The sequence below is a fragment of the Haplochromis burtoni genome, unplaced genomic scaffold (genome assembly GCF_018398535.1).
Source record: "Haplochromis burtoni strain Fernald_Lab_line unplaced genomic scaffold, NCSU_Asbu1 Contig_606, whole genome shotgun sequence".
Classification (NCBI taxonomy): Eukaryota; Metazoa; Chordata; class Actinopteri; order Cichliformes; family Cichlidae; genus Haplochromis; species Haplochromis burtoni.
Genome location: NW_024582967.1, coordinates 238922 through 259592, shown reverse-complemented (window position 1 = coordinate 259592; position 20671 = coordinate 238922). Strand labels below are relative to the sequence as shown.

Sequence of the window (20671 nt, the reverse complement as noted above, 5' to 3'; positions counted from 1 at the left end):
TTTTTAATTGTTGTTCTTTCTTTCTCTTCTCAGGACAGCAAAGAGCCTCCGGACTGCTGCCTCAGTGAGTCTTTCACTTCCCCTTCCTGCACTCTGGGAGTCGACCTGCGCCGAGGACGACGGCGTTTCTCGGGCAACCTGCAGCTACCCCCGCTGTCGTGGCGTCAGGGGGAGAGGTCACGGACGCCTGACGGAGAGATCATGACGAGGCCGACATCCCTGCCGTTTGGAGCTCCTCCCAGGATAGACATCACACCGGTGGATCCTGAATGGTGAGTGGGCTGAAACAAAGGTGGTGTACAGTTAATCTCACAGGAAGAATACTATGAGAACATTTTGTCTCGTATGTTAGTGGAGTAGCTCTTGCAACATATGCTATGGGTGACTTTGGGTTTTGTGCATTAGGGAAGGGTTAATGAACATGTTTCTGGGGCATCTGGCATGAACACGCGAGCTCTTGTTACCATGTTGCTCTTCAGGTTACATTGGTCTAAGTGTGACAGAACTCCACATTTACACAGTGAGTGAGTCTGTAATGCCTCCACACTGACTCGTGTCACAGAAAGGCAGTGATCTAGTTCCATAATAAAGGCTAAACTATAACATATTAAAATCCAACAACTGTTTGGTTTCCTTCAACACAGATAAGACAGTAATTCATGCTTACAGTTTGTCAAATTGAGAAAATGATCAACAGCTCGATTCATTATTTCAATCATCGAGTAGCAGATGGTTCGTGCTGTCCTTAATCACGTAATTCTGGGTTTGACTCCACCTTCTTTGTGGAGTTGGCGTGCTCTGTCAGTGTGGGACTGCAGCATTCCTCCCACGGTGCTACAGTCATGCATGCAATATGGCTGGAAATCAGGTGCGAGTGTGAGCACGAAGGGCTGTGTGTCTCTCCGTGAGCATCCCCTGCGATAGACTGGCGACCTGTCCGTGGTGCACGCCACCTCACACCTAATGAGAGCTGAGATGGTCTCCAGCCCCCTGTGAATGAAAGTAGTGGTTAAGAAAATAGACAGGTGGATTAAAACTATCATTTATTTATGTCTGATACAAAGTAATTACAATCAGTTGTTACTTATTGTTACACTGTTATACATTTAGTACTTTAACATCACTTTAAGCACTTTAGTTGCTCTTACAGGTAAAAATGTGCTTTACAGTGTGGAATCAGTACTTCTGTGTAAGTAATAGGATTACTTCTGCATAACCTCTACATACATATCTGCCTTCTAGTTGATGATTCAGTTCCTTTGATTAAAATGAGCTGATAATAAATACATGCATGGCACTGAAGTTCGAGGTTAATGACATATTTTATATTTTATAATACACATATTTTTAAAGCTAGTCAAGCTCTGCTTAAGTGTTATATAAATGTGGGTAGAATAACTAATCTTTGCAGACAAGCATCAGCAAAATGAATCCTCAGCTGTAGAGGGTACAGAAACCTCTCTGCATCAGTGTCTGATTTTTCATGTCCCATTAACGCTGATGAAGATGATGCTGCCTCTTTACATTATTCATGCACTCGGCCCACAGAGAAAGTGCATCCTGGTGCACACCGGGCACTCGTTCACAGCAGGAGGCACAATGTGCAGTTTCAGATGACACGTACACAAACGGCGTGTGGCTGGCTTTTGGTTGGAAGCCTGTTGTGTTAAATTCAGATACACTTTTGTTAAGCTGGCCAATCAGCCCTTACTGGCTCGTTACTTGAGTACTCTCAGTGAGTTTGATGTTAGGAGAGATAAATCCAGTTAAGGCACACTTGAGTATGAGTTGCCTAGTGCTTACTTCTCTTCAGATAAATGGATGTTGAAAGGCAGCTGCTAATTAGCAATGATTGGCACTGAATTTAAGTGTATGTGTTTATGTGTGGTGTATGGATGCGTATGTGTGCTGCTCCATAGTGAGTCGACACAGTTGTAGGTGACGGAGGGCTCGATGTGGCTACAATGATTTGTTTCTCTCAGAGAGCACATGTGTCTGTGTTTACAACAACAGATTGTAACTTTCTCCAGTTTTACACGCAGATAAAGTTTCAGCCACGCCTCATGTCTATTCTAATTTTGCTAGACAAGTGGGGAATACAGTAAGTGCAGCAGTTTATAAAAAATCTGCAAACACAGATATAAATAAAAAGCATAAAAAAAGGTCCGGGCTCTGGTGAGGCCAATCCACGGCTGATAGTGTTCCCGTATGTGTTTTCCTATTATGGAATACTTTTACTGCATTGGCACTGTTCTTGGGATCATTGATTTTGGGGCAAGCTGCCAGTAATTCCTAAAAATACACTTTAAGATGAGTCTGTTCGGTGCAGACTGGTGCAGGCTTGGGACTTTCACACAGTACTGTAAACAGTTGAAAAATGTAATATTTGTATTATACAAATGAAGTAATGTTTCTGCTATTAAAACTGTCTGTTGGGAACTCTGCAAGTCTAATTTTATTGATATGTTGCTAAAAAAATATAGACAATACAAATGATCAGGAGAGATGTAACAAAGTATCCAAGGCAAACTATTCAGCTGTTAAACCTGTCGAACTCCAGTCCTCGAGGGCCGCTGTAAACTTTTAAATGTGTCCCTGCTGCAACACACCTGAAGAAAGTTAATTGGTCTTTAGCAAGAATTGAGTGCATGCTGAGGTGGCAACCCCCTAACCGTACTCAAGTACATTTAAATGAATGTAAGTTTTTGAAAAAATGTTCATTCATTTATGAATTGCCGCCTCAGCATGCAGGGCAGGGATAGCTCAGTAGGTAGAGTGGTGGCCCCATGATCGGAAGGTCGGGGGTTTGATTCCCCTGAACAGCTACCCTGAGGTACCCCTGAGCAAGGTACCGTCCCTACACACTGCTCCCCGGGCGCCCAATGGCTGCCCACTGCTTCACTGAGTGAATGGGTTAAATGCAGAGAGGGATTTTCCCCACGGGGACCAATAAAGTACACTTTCTTTCTTTCTTCTTTCAAGTTCTACAGAGCCTTGCTAATGACTTAGTTATGCTATTCAGGTGTGTCGCAGCAGGGACACATGGAAACGTTTTAGGACTGGAGTTCGACACCAATGTATTAAACCAACAGTCCAGGCCGCTTTTCTCTGAAACATCAAACAAAGCCCTGCATGTGGATGCTGATGTACAACGTCCTCGTTTGTGGATTAACATGACTGCGTGTTTAAAAGTGTTGTACCTTCTCTTGTAACCAGCAGAGTGCAGTGTGTTGATTCTAGCTGGATGCACACATGCAGATTAAAGAGCAAACATCGTGTAAATGCAGATATTCGGTGCACTGGATGGTTAAATGTTTGTAACCCAGTTTACACCATTTTGGACATTTGTGATCTGATGTTCATCGAAACACCTGATGTTATATTGTTTGGAACGACTGTAATAAATGACTCCAGCAGAGAATTCAAAATATGACGTTTATTGTTGTTTTTCTTTTGAATTTGACGGCTCTGAACATCCTGTAGATATTTACTGCATTTATTTTTGTTTCTGTTAACAGCGACTTTACTGATGGCAGCACAGTCCACTCCTGCAGCCACAGGCTTTGTAGCAGGTGAGGCGTGTGTCAGCTGTCAGTAACCTTGGTGTCAGAGGCAGTCGTGTTTCCCTCGTGTACTCCTCCCTCCCGGCTCTCTTCTCTTCTAAAAACCATTACGCTATGCTCCCTAAATGTTGCGGTCAGCACAACCTTCCTCAAGTCTGATTACTCTCTCCCCCTGTGAAGCCATGAGCTGGTGGATGTGTGCGCGACTGTGTATTGTATGTGTTTACATGTTTCTATGTATATCTGTCTGCAGTGCAATTTTAAATCCAAGTCAACAACAATTTGCCCCATCCCTCCTCTTGATCCCGTCTCGTTCCACTCGTACTTATTTAAGTGCCTTTCTCAGTGATTACGAGGAGGAGGAGGAGGGAGCAAGAAGTTATTTTGGGATTTTAATTATTTTCCTGCTGATGTGCACAATTATTTTCAAGCTTCGAGTGCCTCGTGCATTGATTGTTGAAATTGTGTGTGTTTGTGCAACTGCGCATAAGAACCTCTGCTTGTGAAGATGGGAGCTACAGTAAATTTGTGTCTTATGCATGAATATGTGTGCAGCATCAGACCTTAAAGACAGCCTATTACGCTCATTTGCACCTCATTTTCATTCTTGGATCTTAGCAAAGGAGCTTTGTATGATTTATACCTCGAAATAATCCCCATTTGTCTCGTATAGCCCCTCATATTCATCCACTGCCAGCTGCTCTCCCTTTAGGCCACCCTTACTTTAAGCTGACGCCCTTCTGATTGGCTTCACCCCTGAATAATAAGGTTTGATCAGCAGATGGGAGTGATTGAGTGATAATGATTTCTCCTTCCTTTGACTAAAAGAAGTAAGTAGTTAATGCGAGCCTCCACCACTGTAACATTAAACATGTGACAGCGCACGAGGGAAAGCACATTAGTTCCCCTTCAGTGTAACTGTAGCTGTGATACTTAGTGCATCCCAGCTGAAAAGGTGGTGACTGGGGGCAATTTAAGGATGCCAGAGTTGTGACATGTGAAGTTGAGCATAAGACAGGTGATTAGCTGTTTTGTGTTCATTACATATTGTATGCTGACTAATTTGCATGAAGGTGAGGGGTGACTGCACCAGAGATGAAATATGATAAAGCACCAAACTAGTGTGCAATTTTCATGATGGGACAAATTCTCCTGAAACTTTCACAGTGACCACATATGTTTAAAATATGGGTTTTCTGGTCAAATATTTTGCCTTGTGTTGCTCGTGGTCTGATGACTGAGGTAATGATTGGCCAAAAGAAAGTTCACAATGGATCGACAGAGCCTGCAGGTCTGCGGAGTTCTGTCTCAGGTAGCATGTTTGAAAAGACCGTGCAATGCATTTCTTTCTTTACCAGTTAGAGTGCAATAAGACGTTTTACCATGCTATACATTTTTTTTATGCTTTGAATTTTTACTGTACTTGCATGGCTATAACTTCTATCAGTGATGGATGCTTATACATCTTCTCTTAATAGAATACTTTCATTCTGCATAGTGCATTTAGCTGTTTAAAGTTAAGTCAGTGGTATTTGTGATGTATGATGATGAAGGTTTTCCCAGAATGAGTGAAATTTTCCATGCTGAAAGTCTGTTTAAACTTGATTTGGAGCTATATTTATTTTTTATTTCTATTTTTTCCCCATCGTGTCACAGCGTCACTGGCCAGATTATGACTTGTCTGCACTCGGTGTACTTTCTTTGTGTGATGTGTTTTGAGCACTGCCCTCTACGCTGGTGTCCCAGACGGCTTTTGTGTGGGTGCTGGTGATCATCACGGCCAGGAGGCAGAAATTGGATCTTGCACTTTTCATTTTAGCAAGCAACAGATGAAGGCAGGCAGATTATGCACTGTGGCTGCAGTTCCAGCAATTCAGTTACCTCCAGGAAGAGCGCGTGGAACGTTCAACATGCTTCTGATGATTAATCATCCTTTTTTTGTAGCTGGTTAAATGTTATACATACTTATTTGTAAACATGTACAAGTCGTGCACGCACAGTTTCATCAGGTTTTTTGTTCACTGCCAGAGGGAATAAAAACGCTTGTGTAGTTACCTCAGATACTCTGACAGATTTTTGTTACATGGCAATCCTCTCATGTCCGAGTCTGGCTGAGAATTAAACCTGAGAATATTCTAGTCTGTTAAGCTGTGAAGTGACAGAGACATGGAGTTTTTTCTTTTTTTAATCTGTCTGCTTATACTCAAACATCCCAGAGAGAAATCTGTCATGGATATTATTTTTCACTCTTATCTAGGAATGTGCAACAATGTCACCTTCAAATAATAATACTCTTTGTTCAGCCTTCTTTCTAGATTATTTTAGGCTCATATTGTCGTTTTCGTCCTTCTTTTTATGTTTATTTCTGACTTCCTTTTTTCATTTCAATCGTCCACTGCTGTAACTTCAAAGTATAAATAATGCAACACCTCTTTTTAATTACCTTTCATGCTTTTTCACACATGACATTTATCTGCTTTTCTGTGTTTGAATCTCTCGTTCCGTAAACCAGCTCTGTAAATCTAGGCCACAATGCAGGATTGTTTTCACTAATGTGAGAGAGATGGCGTGTGACAGGGGGAATAAAGAAAAGAGGGTTTTATGTAGCCTGAGGAACGACATCAAGAGCTTTCTCAAGACCTAAATACATCCCTTGCAACCTGTACTACAATTATCTGACCCCTACGCTCGTGTAAGACCTCCTTCCCTGGCAGCACACTTCTAATATTGTCTAGCTCAGGGTCTCATTGTGGGAAACCAAGTGAGTAAAGGTGCATGGGACGAGAAGAGGCGTCTTTCTTATACGCTGTGAATTATGGAGAGTGACAGATAGGGGTTTGAGGGGAAAGTATACTTGGAAAAAATTAAGCCAATACTAATTTAGCAAGTTAAAAATATATGAACAGAAACATGTCAGTATCTATCCATCCATTTTCCTGACTGTGCATCAAACCAAGGTCACGCTGGGGCTGGAGCCTGTGCTGGATGTCAGGCGGATACATAACAGCATATTCATGAATGTATTCATTTATTTTCATCCTAGAAAAGCACTGATCCCAATCAGAGCTCGTCTCCATCTGTAAAAACTGTTGCAGCAGCAAATATGCCAGCTATCCTAGCACCGAAGTCGCCACAGTTTGAAAAGAGAAGTAAAGCAAAGCCGAGCCTTAAGGCTGCTTTTGTTTTAATGCATTTTATCACACTCTTAGTAAGATGTGTGAAAAACACTCTTCCCAGGATCCTTTAGGCCAAAGACACATCTATAAATTACTTGATCAGTATTTAAAAAAAAGAGAGAGATTAAGTTTTTTCATGATGAAAAACAAGAACTGCTCATAAATGTAAAGATGAAACAAAGAATTTAAATTGTAAATTCTTTATTAATAGCTCTGTCTGTATACCAGCAGATAATCACATTATTTATGTATTTATTAGACACTGATGGTCTTGGAGAATAAAACTTAATGTCTAGTAATCCCCAGATTAGTTTTTCTACTGTCTGGTTCTGTGCAACCAAAAAAACCCGACTACTGCATTTATTGACTTCAAATTGACGCTATAAAAAATAACAAGCTGGTTCAATTTAAAATAACCTGGAATCTAGAAAGCCTAGAAATAGCACCTCCATTGAACTGAAAATGTTCAGTTGACACATATACATGCATGTATGGGAGTTATTTTAATCTAAAATAATAAGCCGAGTTAACTAATAACAACACTGAGAAATTAGCCTAATCAACTTTATCCTGTACAAACCTCGCTGCAACGGCACTGAAATACTACTGTGAACAGCTTGGATGGAAATCTTAAGCTCTACAACCAAACATGTTGTTCTGTTTTTCAAGGCAGCCAAGTTACTTTTTGACAAATAGTTCAATTTACAGTGTAATGCCATTTTTCTGTAAAGCAAATTTACCTTGCCTTTGGGTATAAATAAAGTTACCTTGACCTTGACCTTGTCCATCCATCCTGGAGCCTGTCCCAGCTGTCTTAGGCAGGGTACACCCTGGACAGGTTGGCAGTCTGTCGCAGGGCGGGGTCTTTCTGTGTAGAGTTTGCACGCTCTCCCCGTGCTTGCGTGGGCTCTCTCTGGGTGCTCCAGCTTCCTCCCACAGTCCTGACATGCAGTTAGTGCGGTTATGTTAATTGGTAACTCTAAATTGCCCGTAGGTCTAAATGTGTAAAGGTTATTAAATGTAAGATATTCACATATAGTTTTGTGGTAATTAATTATCAAATGACATGGTTAGCTTTATTCCAGCTAAACATTAGCATGTTAGCGTATATAAATGCATATAACTAAAAGGACTGACAAATAACTCAAATTATTGTCAGTTATTGTGAAATTATTTTTAAACAATTAATTTAGTAATTAACCAAGAGCTTTATTTTTAGGGGTGGCACAGGTGCCTAAAACATAATCCTAATGTAAAGGTCAACAAATGGCCTGTCAGAGCTTCACAACTTGCTGCAGGGGCTGTTGTGTCTCAGGTCCTCCTGTGCTGTGATCATAGTGCTTTCATTTAAGCCCTCAAGGATGTGAAATCCAGTTTAACATGGAATCCAATGGCCCAGTTACTCTTCAATTAAATCTCTTTCAATCTTTCTCCTGGCATTGGCTCCCAGTTCTTCTGTTTTGAAATGCGCTAATGTGCAAGAGCCAGCAGTCATTTTTAAGATTTGTGTGCAGGTCTCTTTGATTTTTCTTTATTTTCTTTCCACCATTGGCATGGATCTCTCAGGAGGAACCGGCAGGTGTGAAGAGTAACTGTCAGTCAACAGTTACTCTATATGTTCAAGATAGCTAAGCATAGAAGTTTAAACAGTAATTGATGGGGCATCAGTTCATGAGTCTAACCTTCTGTCTTGTCCGCTAATTTATGGATTAGCATCCTTTGCTATCAAAAGAACCATTAATTATGGATGAAAAAATCAGTATGAAGCTGCAAAACATATCTGATCTCTATAATTAAACTATAAGTAATGGAAATCTTTTACCATATGGGATTACTCTGTTATGGCAATTTCTGATTATTAGATACTTAAACTTTGCATTTTCATTCTAATAATAATACCACAATTTTAATGCATTTATATTTATAGAGCTGATTTAAGTTACCCTAAATAATTTTTGTATTAATTACTTAATGCCAACTAAACGTAACAATGTTAAGTTAGCATGTTAGCAGTATATTGTAAACATAGCATGCCTTTTTGAGTCCTACCCGTGTTTGTGCAAATTGATGAAATTAAATATAGTTTACTTTGATAATAAACAAAATATAACATTTTAAAGCTAAATCTAATGCTTCAAAAAGTATTTTAAAAAATAGATGAAATTTAATATTTACTAAAAGTCCAGCTGCAGATTGAGCATACCATGAAATCACAGAAGTCTCTAATTTATCTGTGACTTTATTAGCTTTGGATCTGGAATCCATATCTCATTGGGACTCAGGACTAGCTAATTAAATACATTTATCCATGCTGGCCACTGCGATTGAGGTTCAGCAAAATTTCAAAGATGAGAAGAAAATTAAAAACAGTTTTTAAGAATTATGGCAAAACAACTTTACAACATCAGTTGGTTGACTGACTAACTACTTTGGATGTTATTGGTTATTAAGATACATTGTGAGATATACCACTTTTATTCAGTGCCCAGAGGCCTGTACTATGAAGCAGGACTGACCCTGGGTTTCTTGTGCTGTGAAGGTGGTTTTTGGTAACATATGCGGTAGACCTTACCTGCTGGGGAATGTTGTGGAAGGTTATGTTTGAGATTAGAGATCACCAGGGCAGAAATCCCTGCCTACCAACCAATCACTTCTGAAAAATAGTATCTGTGTGCAGACAGTAGTATGTTTTTCAGCAGTTTGTGTTTCCCTGATGAGCACCAGTACAAAATATTCTTAAACTTTATTCCTTTAGGGGTTTTTTTCATGTCGGCTAAACACAATTATACAACAATTTCATTGTTTTATTAGCATTAATGTATTCATATATGATATTAATATATTATATATGAAAACAGGAAACTGCTGGAGAAAGTTTTCAACTGGTTTAACTGGCAACAGGTGAGCAGAGATTCACCAATCTGCAAAGACGAGACACATTACATTACATTCTCAGCCGGAAAAGGGTGGAGTGCCCACTCCGGGTCGGGGATGAGTTCCTGCCCCAAGTGGAGGAGTTCAAGTATCTCGGGGTCTTGTTCGCGAGTGATGGGAGAAGGGAGCCGGAGATCGACAGACGGATTGGGGCTGCAGCTGCAGTAATGCGGACGCTGCACCGGTCCGTTGTGGTGAAGAGGGAGCTGAGTGTAAAAGCGAAGCTCTCAAATTACCGGTCGATCTACGTCCCTACCCTCACCTATGGCCACGAGCTGTGGGTAGTGACCGAAAGAACGAGATCTCTCCCTTAGAGATAGGGTGAGAAGTTCGGCCATCCGGGAGGGGCTCAGAGGAGAGCAGCTGCTGCTCCACATCGAAAGGAACCAGCTGAGGTGGTTCGGGCATCTGACAAGGATGCCCCCTGGGCGCCTCCTGGGTGAGGTGTTCCAGGCATATCCCACCGGGAGGAGGCCCCGGGGCAGACACAGGACACGCTGGAGAGATTATATCTCTCGGCTGGCCTGGGAACGCCTTGGTGTTCCCCCGGATAAGTTGGAGGAGGTGGCTGGGGAGAGGGAGGGCTGGGCCTCTTTACTTAGGCTGCTGCCCCCGCGACCCGGCCTCGGATAAAGCGGATGAAGATGGATGGATGGATGCAAAGACGAGGCATGCAAATGTATGCCTCGTCTTTGCATGTATGCATTTGGATGCAAATGTATGCAAAAACTGGTGACTAAAAAAAATACTGAACGTTTGATACTTGCACTGAGCAGCATTTAAGTGTAATATGCAAGTGCTAGTGAGTAAAGCACAAGTGAATGAAGGACATTTTCTATCCCTTTCCAATGAGCTACTGCCAGCGATGACACATTTTCTAAATTTAAGTCTAAATCTATTAAAATAAGGTGGCAGCAGCGGCACGTTCATTACAGTGCAGTTGTAGTGACAGAGCATTATATTCAGCGAGGCAGGAAAAATGAAATGTAAGCACAAAAGTAGCCTCGCTGGTGTTTTATAGCAGCTTTCAATAACCAAAGTGACTTAGCCTTGTAACTCTTGAGCAGCCTCCTTCATCACATGATAAAACTAAAAGCTCTGGTTGCTGGATCTGGAGTCCGACTTTATAACCAGCTGCTTAAAGTCTCGCTTTTCCACCATATAACTGCATCGGTGATTTCCATCCACCCTTTGTTTTTCCAGTTATATGGAGCGAGTGCTCCGGGGACTCTTGGTGGAGTCACTTGTTTACATTTGAGTCGCACATCACCAGCTGCTCGTATCACCTCGTTCTTAGCATTTGATGCTGGGTTTTTACCTCATTTGATGATACGGGTTTGTTGTTTTCACCTTTAGCGAGAAGAGTTTTCTTTTATATTTTTCAAAGTACCGTGATTTGTTGGAAGCTGTTGAAGTAGATCCCTTTTTAGGTACTAATTCATCGTCGGAGGCTGACACATAGCTCTCGCAGTCAGACATGCCTGGGACTGTATGCACTGGAAACATGGGATTATTATTGCAGTTTAGTGAAACTAAACACACCGAACATGGAACACGAGGCCACACTGTTAGCGAAGATTTACGTAAAGTTGACAAGCTGAACGCATTCTGTACTGTACAGGAGACACAGTACGAGACTGATTGACAATGGTCTACAGCCTATCAGGACGCAGAACACCATACACTGTAAAAAACAAACCAAAAAAAACAAAGTTGCACACAAAAAATCATCGAAACAACGACGCCACGAAAGGTGAACCGTGTTATAGTGAGGGACCACCGTAAGCTCAAAATGCTGGGACACAGACCCAGCCCAGTGATATGTGTGTGTTAGACTGGTCAGATAATTTCTACCAGCATGTAAAACAGGAGACTGACGGAGGAAATGAGTCGGGGAATGCCTCGTGTCTGCCTGCTGCGCTCCTATAACGTCTCGCATTACTACAAGTGTTCTTTTCCTTTTATTCAAGCACGAGAAGACTATTTTCAAAGGCTTTCTTGGCAAAATGTGGTGTGAAAGCTCCTCATGCGTCTGCGCTTTAGGATCATCAGTGACTCACAACCTCAACAAATCAGTCCAGCGAGCAGATGAGCAAGCACTCACATTTCCAGCACTCCCTGCCATTCTGCTCTCCTCTGATGTTCACTTTAGATTTTTCTCCCTCAGCTTCCCCGCCTCTCCGCTCGCAGGGCATTGCCCCTCTTTTTCTCTCTCTTCACCACAAGGAGTAGTCCTTTGTGTTTGTGGATGTATTTCTGCTATGACTGTGTCTATTCTGTATCCGTTCTTTCTCTTTACATGCTCGTGCTTGGATTGGTTCAGTTCAGGCAGAATTACAGATGGATTACATTAGATGGATTGTACTGAATGCTTTACACCAATATGTTTTCTTGTAATTGCTGTAGTTTAGAGTGTTTACTTGAATCGGCTGCTCTTTGAGCAGTGTGTATGATTCATTTCACTGATGCCCCATTAAGCTGTTTGCTTTTATCTCCCTTCCAGATTTCCTTATTTATTTTTAACTTGGCATGTCCTCACTAGTTGCCTGCCTCGCTAAAGGTCACAACACCATCAGCAACATTACCACAAATACCAGCTAAACAAAAAATAAATAATAAATCTGGCAACCTGTTACCGTGCCTGCCTGCCTGCCGTCACAACAGCCGCCAGCCAATCCTCAGCGTTGGAGGTGTGGCTTGTACTCGCTGCGTGCCTGCTCGGAGCTCCTTGTGTATATTCTGAATGAAACGGCAAGTGAAGCATTTCCCTGCGTGCTGAGCGCTGCTCCGCTCGCTGCTCTGAGTGTGCGAGTGAAGGGAAATCTGACTTGAGCCTCAGCATAGTGGGAGTCACTCTGTGCCACACCGGGAGTGCCTTTGGGTGAGGCGGGGGTTGTTTTGCAAGAAAGGGGTTCGTCAAGCAGTGGTTAATGGAGAGAGAGCAAGACAGGAGGAGGCAGAGAGCACTTTTCAGTCCCTCTGAATCTTTCATGAAGGGAGATCCTCCAACATCAAGCCGCCTGATGGACTGAGAGAAAGAGTTAGTGTTCGCTTAACAGGCACCAACAGTGACAGAGGAACACGGGGAGAAGGAGGGGGCACTGGGGCGTGAGACCAGGAGAGACCAGGAGAGGGATGGACAAGCCGTAATAAGAAGGGGAATTCTTCTGTATGTGGCCCAGCTGTAGAAGCTCCTCTGAGAGCCTCTGATGAACCGAAGACCAGCAGAAAAACAGAGGGCACGAGCCACAGAAGAGAGGGAGCGGGAGGGCACGACCGCTGGCTGGCTAATCCCTAAAAACTCGCGAAGAACGAGGGAAAAGGGGAAGAATTGAAAGCACAGAGGCAGAGCAACAAAAAGGTATGTGTGAGCTGGCCTTTTCCTGAGTGACCGTTTGTGCATGCTCAGGCTCTCTGCAGCATTTTAACCCAGTGGAAAAGTTCAGTGTGTCTACAAGAGAAGGGCTAACTAAAGCATACATGACGAGCCCGTGGGGCTAAAATTGGGCGGAATTTGGTAGAATTTGACAGAAGAGCACAAGTCTGCCCACAGGGATGTCATCCAACGAGCTGAGCGTCGAGATGGACTCGTGCATTCGGACGTTCAAGGAGCACATGCACCTGGAGCTGGAGCCACCCAAGATGCCAGGTGTCATGGGAGGGAAGAGGGGAGCCACGTCCCCGAAGCTGTCCCCTAGAAGCTCCCCGCGGCTCTTCCGCAAGCTGATGGTCAACAAGAGCATCCGACAGAGGCGACGCTTCACTGTAGCTCATACCTGGTAAGGCCTGTGGGTTGGTGGGCAATAAAAAAGTAGGGGTGGAGGGAAAATGTGCAGACTAAGATTGATTGATGTGACAGAGAGTTAAAGCTAGGGGAAAGACTGAATGTGGATGTGAATAGTAAAGTAAAGAAGATCTAATGGGTTTACTTTGGTGGGAAACCCATGAGGGAGCGTGGCTGAGGGACAGCGTTAGAGCTGGGGTGTAACCGTCGGGGAGGAATTCATTTGCCAATAGAGATAAAGGGTTAAACAGCCGGACGGTGACGTGGGGAAAAGAGGGAAAAATGGAAGGTGAGAGAATCCAAGTATAGAGACTGAGCTGACAAAAAACAGCCCGTGGTTTCTAAAAGGGAAACCAATTTTCTGGTAAGCATGGGGTCAGAAATATATCAGGGCTGGGCTGCTGTGGGATGACTCGTTACTGGGTTAGAGGATTACATAATGGACTAAAATCACATTCGGCAGACTCCCCTGTCCTCCATTTTGATGTGGTGTCTCTGCCCCATACCTGGGTGAGATTTGTGTGCGTGCAGATCAGCCCTTGTTTTGGATGGCTGCTGTGATATGCAGGGAGTGTTGGGTGTGTTATGCAACCTGGTGGTTCTTACCCTTTTTTTCTTTTGGCTGACAACCCCAATGAGGAAATGGATGTTCACACAACACGAGCGCAACACAAAATGCCAAATATGTTGGAGCATCCACAGCACGGAGTACGGCTCTGTTTACATTTCGTTGTGTAGTTTACACAGACGGCATTTCTCTTTGTGTCAGTCTTATTATAAAGAAGCCCAAATGCAGGAAGTCTGACTTTCCGAGTTCAGTAAGAGCACAGGGTCTACTTCCCATAAACACCTTAATTCTATCCTTTTTTTTCTATTTTGTGCCCCCACCCACACCCTAAATCTACCTTTTCATTTTGCAGCGGTTAGAGACTACAGGAGAAAGGATGACTTGCTTTGTTATGCAATGTATGGATTAGAGGCAAAGAGCTGATGTGATTTGACTGCAAGAGCTCAAGGTGACTCTTTCTGTTTAAATTAGGCGGTGGAAGACGGGGATGTAATTCTTTATTTTTTTTTCGTGACATTTTTGAAGGTGAAAACCATCACAACCATCTTCAGAGGAGGGTGATTGTCACGTACCCTTAAGCACGTACCGCATGACACCGAAATGGGTTGCACATTCGACGTAACATGATAAAGCAGGCTTGTCACTGCTTGGGCGGGTCTTAAAAAAATTCCCTGTGGTGGGACATGCAGGAAGAAAAAGAAAAATGAGTCTCGATATCAATCTGCCCCTCTGTGTTGTGACTACAATCTGAGATGTTTGCATCACAGAAAAAGAAATAACGTGTGTGATGTGCAGCTTTACCTGTGGTCCGTGTAAGAGTGCATACGTGCACGGATGATTTTGAATGCAGATATTACAGCGGTTGTTTGTTTTGCCCCCTCTCGTTGTATATCTCACCATCTCCTCCCTACACAGCAGCAGCAGAAAGGGGACTCGTGCCTGTTTATCTCTCTGCTTGTATAGTATAGAGCACAGGGAGATTAGTGGGGGTTGGGTGGGTACAGGGGCAAAGCACAAGAAGGGAGAAACAAGGAGAATGGCTTCATTTAGACATCATTAAAGACGTCAGTAGTTTCCTTTGACTTGTTCGTTCTCATAAATCCACAGCATATGGGCCGGAGCCAGGGACTCGACAACACCTATAACACTAATTGCAGCCATTAGGCGTCAGTCTAATGCATTTACAGCAGATTCATGATAGGGCGTCCTCGGGCAAGACACAGAGATCTGTCTGCTGTCTAATTATAATTCTCTGAAAGTTACAAATAAAAATTTCTTTTAATCAAATAGGAAGGAAGAGATCAAAAAGCAGAGCAGACACAGTAAGAGAGAGCGTTTTGGGGGAGAAAAAACCCACCAGTCATCTCCAAAAGAGGGAGGTGTGGCAATTAGGATGGAAATGCCAGCTGACAGCCAGGACCAGAATAGGACCAGGTGTTTCAGACTTCATTTCATGCTCATTTTCTTTTAATCCCACACACATTAAATGTTAGGATGCCATTAAAATACACAGCGAGACGATTAATCATCACACGTTCGGCTTTATCTCGTGACGTAAAATGTGCTGCGTGCTGCACCAGAATATCAATGACGCTTTTCCTTGGAGAACAAAAACCTCCTCACCTGGAAATCCTTCAGGGCATTACTGTCTGCTCATACTGGCCTAATTGTCTCCCCACCTGTCCCAGACCTCGGGGAAATACTGGAGAAAAATAAGATGAATCGGTGATCCGTATTGCTCAGGCGCGCCTGCCGTCGTACGAGCAAAGAACTGTCATTATGTAATGATGCCTATATGTATGTGAGCTCTAAATGTACCACTGCAATAATTATCACAGGTGAATATTTACTCAGACACATGCTCAGAATATAAATAACCTTTGAGTTCAAATGGTTTTCTTAGTACTGGAAAAGTAGCTAAGTTGCAAATTTAAGGTGCTCTCAGTTGACTATGTGAAAGGGGTTTCTTGTTGTGAGGATCCTCCAGAGAATTGTCACCTGAATCTGCAGCTCCCCCGAGTTTTGCACGGCTGTATAGCCAGTTTCAGCTCATTATTCAGCCGTTTATCGTTTCTTTTTCAGTGTCTCTGCTCTCTGAGCTGTGGAAACGCTCTATAATGCCACTGCAGCAACATCACCTGCCCAAACTGGACACAGGTGGAGCAATAGGGGCCAAAAGAGCCACATGTTCCCCCTATGAAATAGAACATGTTTGCCATATCACCTTGAAATAACAGCAAGCAATAGATCAGTAAGCCTCTTGGATGAGAGCAGTGGCGGTGCCCGCCTGCTTGGGGCCCTGGGCGAACACTCCCTCTGGAGTGTTCACACAAACACACACATATGAAGAGAGAGAGAGTATGCATAGCATGCAAACTGCTACCAAACAGCCATCATAATTCCTCATACAATGAGAACAGGACAAATCAACAACTGACAATGACTAATTAATATTAAAATCTGTAACATATTGTATTGTTTGGAGTTTAGTCTGTTACTGTTACTATTTTTACCATTTCTTCTTGGAGCAACTGTAACCCACATAATTTCCTTTGGGATTAATAAAGTATTCTGATTCTGATTGTTTCAGGATGACCTGCCATTATCCAATCACACATCTGCTTACCTGTATCTTTTGCTCGTTTCTCCTCCTCTTCTTTTCTCTTTTTTCTAAACTGAGCACCTGATGGCTTTGAACTTTTCTTGTCCATCTTGGTTTTAATTTTGCACTCCAGTATGAACACAAGTCCTCCAACCCGAGGATCACCACAACATAACCTAACACACCGACACCCTGGTTCACAGATTCACTTTGTCTAAGGTGTATTTCTGGGATTTCGCACAACCCAGGATTCAAATCATGAATACATGATGGGCTTAGATTTACAACATTATGAATGAAATGTGCTCTATTTGGAAGCAGCCTGGTTGTGTGTGAGACTTTAAATCATCAAACTGCAAATTATAAATTTAAATTGTTATTGATCCCTTTATCCCGAGTCCTAAAGTGTATGTTTATTTTCTTACTCTTCTTATATTTATTGTTTGTTTACTTGCACTGCTGTAACTGGAGCCTCGTCGTCTCGTCTCTATATATTCTGGACTGCATGTAGCGGAGATGACAATAAAGTTTACTTTGACTTCGGCAGCGAGCAGGCGCACCGAGGGCTCTCGCGCTCACTTTTCGCGTATAGAATTTTGAAAAAACATTGGTGCAAATTATAAGTCTGTATCATGATGTCTGGTGTTTTCGTGCTTGTTGGTTTGTTTTTATTTAGTTTTATTCTGCCAGATGCTGCTCCAGCCAGCCAGAGAATCCGCCCCTCCCTCTCCTCTCTGTGCCGCAAGCAGCAGGCGCACCTCACAAACGGAGGGCGCCCTTACTCCCAGCAAATGGGCGATAGAAAACCGATCGGTGCCTACGGCATTCCCAAAATGCGCTGGCTGATGTTGGAGCAGCATGAGTACGAGGAATTTTTTTTTTTTTTTTTGGCGATACCCGTGATGCTGCCCCCCACCACGATGCTGTCCCGGGCAACCACCCGTGTCGCCCGTATCTAAAACCGCTACTGGATGAGAGCATAGACGTCTTCAAAAAAAGTCCAGTTGCCTTCTTTCAAAGCTCCTTAGATTTGATCATTATCCAACATAACCATAGCTGTGACCAAAGAGGTTATGCGTGCATCATTCCTTCTGTCGGCAAACACAGTAGTTCGAAGATTTTTGAGTAAATTGTGGTAAAACTTTGTAGGAGTGTAGAGTGGGGTCATGTTAGCAATCCACTAAAATTTCAGTCAACAGTCAACATAATGATTTATGGTGGAAAACTGGTAACAAATATAACTGATTCTTACAAGTGTGGTGCGCCAGCATATAACAAGTGATAATAATGCTATTTTTATTATTATATTTATATGATATATATATACTATAATATATATATATATATATCATATATATATATATATATATATATATATATAAATGATTATGGGAAAGTACTATAACTGATTTCAGTTGGTCGAGAAAACGTGATATATTTAAAATATATATTAATATGATTATACATTCTTAACATTGTTTATTCAACAAATGTATATATATATATATATTTTTATATATATATATATATATATATATATATATATATATATATGATATATATAACCATGTTTCTTACAGCCATTGTTTGTATTGGCAACATATAGAAAATGATATATGGGGACTCTGAGTATCACAATACATCTTGTTCAATGTCAAACAAGGTCAAACCTTCATAAAACGTGTTTTTTAAAATAAATAAATAAATGTGCTCCAAATTCTGCTGCTTTTGTTTGTATTGGCAACATTTCAGAAATGATACTCATATATGGAAATTCCTTCTTTAACCTCCTAGGACCTGGCGCCCACATATGTGGACATCACATTTTGGGTTATTTTGACCAAAATACTGAATTTTGCTCTACATGGGCCTGATATCCACTTACGAGGACATTAAACTGCTGCTGTTCTATCAAAATTAGAAATGCATGCAGAAATCATTTCTATATACGAGATCCAATGCTGTTCCCTTAAAAGTAAATACTGCCCCGAGAGTCTTGGTGGAGGTTCGCCCTCTTGGAGTGCTGCTTGTTTCATCACAGTTTGTCATAACGGATGAAAACCGGCACTATAAAAGCAACAGAAAGGCTGGTGGAGCTGTGAAGTAGATCGGATGTTTATTTGCCATTATCTGTTCATCATGTTTTTCCAGAAATTGCCAGCTAGGGTCTCCGTCCATTCGAACAACTCCAAGCATGGAGTCTGTCGTGTCTCCCGGTCACCAAAAAAGGCAACTCTGTTATTGTGCAATCAGACAGAGTGATCATATTAGAGAGAAACATTACTGTGTTGTTGGATTTGAATTACTTGTGGGAACAGTCTGGGACATGGGTTTTTAGACGGTTACATTTAAACAGTTTAAACCAAGCTTGTAACAAAAAGCAACAACAACTAAAAATGGATGATTTATTCTCGAGGTATAGTCGGGGATTTTATTGTAACCACACAGAGAAATATCTTTCATTAGCTGCTTTTGATTCATAAACTAGGCGGGTGGCGCTAAAATCAAACTGCTCAATCTTTTTAGGATTATCTAACTAAACAAACATACTTCCCATATTTTTTCCCAGACATTTTTTTTTCTCATGCGTAATGTCTGGTTTTAAATAGCGAGGGCTTATAAATCCCAGCCTTGATGGTAGCAGTATCTGCTGCTGTGGTTGACGAGTGGCTGGTGATCTTCTGACCTACTGGCAGTCAGACAATGACTCTTCTGTTTGACCGGTTCAGCGGTTCCCCCGTCTCTGTCTCCGTCTTTTACGCTCTCTTTGTCTGTCTTTTCTAAATTTGTCCCATTCTGTCTGCTTCATTCTTTCCCTCGCTGCTTGTTTGTTTCTCCTGTGTTTTCTTCTTCAGTCTTTTTATTCCTGCTTTGGTTTCTTTTATGGGCGCCCTTCTCCCTTTTCTTTCTTGTCTGTCTTTCTCTCTTTTGCACTCCAAAGCACCGCAAGATGTAAATGTTTGATGGGCAGCTGAGGCGTACGACCGCTCTGTTTTCCACTCACACAAAAAGCACATTAAGGGGGGAAGAGAGAGGGTGAGGGAGACGGAGACAGAGGGAGAAATTGCCATGGGAATAGGAAGAAGGGAAAAAGAAAAAATATTATTTGCAAAACTTTAGATTTTTAATTATGCTTGCAAATAAATGAACTACACAGTACATGCTTTGCATAACTACTAAACAACACCTAATTAAGATCATCACACCTACATATCTGCGAAATATATAATGCGTAAAGGTCTCTGTCGACAACAAAAGGAAAGATTGTTCACTTTCTCAGCTTTGCCGTCCTTATGCGTGTGACGTCCACAAGATACTTTCAGGTGTGGGGGAAGAGTTGCTGGATATGGGCGGAGGGACGGATAATGAAATGGAGGGAAGGATGTAGAAAGAGAGAGAACCAGTAAAACAGACTTCATTCACCACAGCAGCGAAAACAAATAGAGGTGGCCCTGCACCGAGGGTTATTTACCTTAGCTTAAATGTCAACCTAAATGCCCATCTCGCGGCTCTGTTCTATCCGGCACCCCGTCTGCTATTGATTTGTTTCTTTCTCTTCTTGCACTGTGACTCACCCGAAATCATCTTTACATGAACGTCAAGAAAAGGCTCGACGTGAGCATTGTTATTGCTGCAGCCAACGTGTTTACGCCAACTGCTCACTTGAGTAAGAGACGGGGGGACAGATGGAGAGACAAAAGAAACCATTTCATTACACAGCAAACAGCAGAGCAAATGTTTGCTTTCTGTCTTTCTTTTTGGACGTTTAGCCGCTTCTGAGCAAAAACCTTATGCAGCATGTTCACTTTTGCATGAGTGAATTTTGGTGACTTGGTGAGCTCCAACCCGCTGTGACCTTTGTTCACGTACCCTTTTGCTCAGACCTTTAATGGTGTTTCTATTAAGTGTGAACAAATTTTTTCAAAGTCTTGATTTCTTTGGTTCGATAAAAAGGATACGTGGCAAGAATGAGGCAGAACTGAGTTAGCGTTATCCTGGGTAGAGTCGGCCAGAGTGGCGCTGTTTCTTTGTCTCCAAGTTGGT

General features: G+C 42.2%; 1 protein-coding gene across 2 annotated transcripts in view; it reads left to right on the top strand.

Annotated features, from left to right (window-relative positions):
• pde4ba (phosphodiesterase 4B, cAMP-specific a) overlaps positions 1 to 20671 on the top strand; it is a gene marked incomplete at its 5' end in the record, with an annotated part of 164828 nt that overhangs the window by 24039 nt on the left and 120118 nt on the right. Inside the window, 2 exon segments of one of the 2 annotated variants that reach the window (XM_005948779.2) lie at positions 34 to 272; positions 3519 to 3572. In XM_005948779.2, coding sequence (XP_005948841.2) covers positions 34 to 272; positions 3519 to 3572 — 293 coding nt within the window. 2 annotated transcript variants of the gene reach the window in all.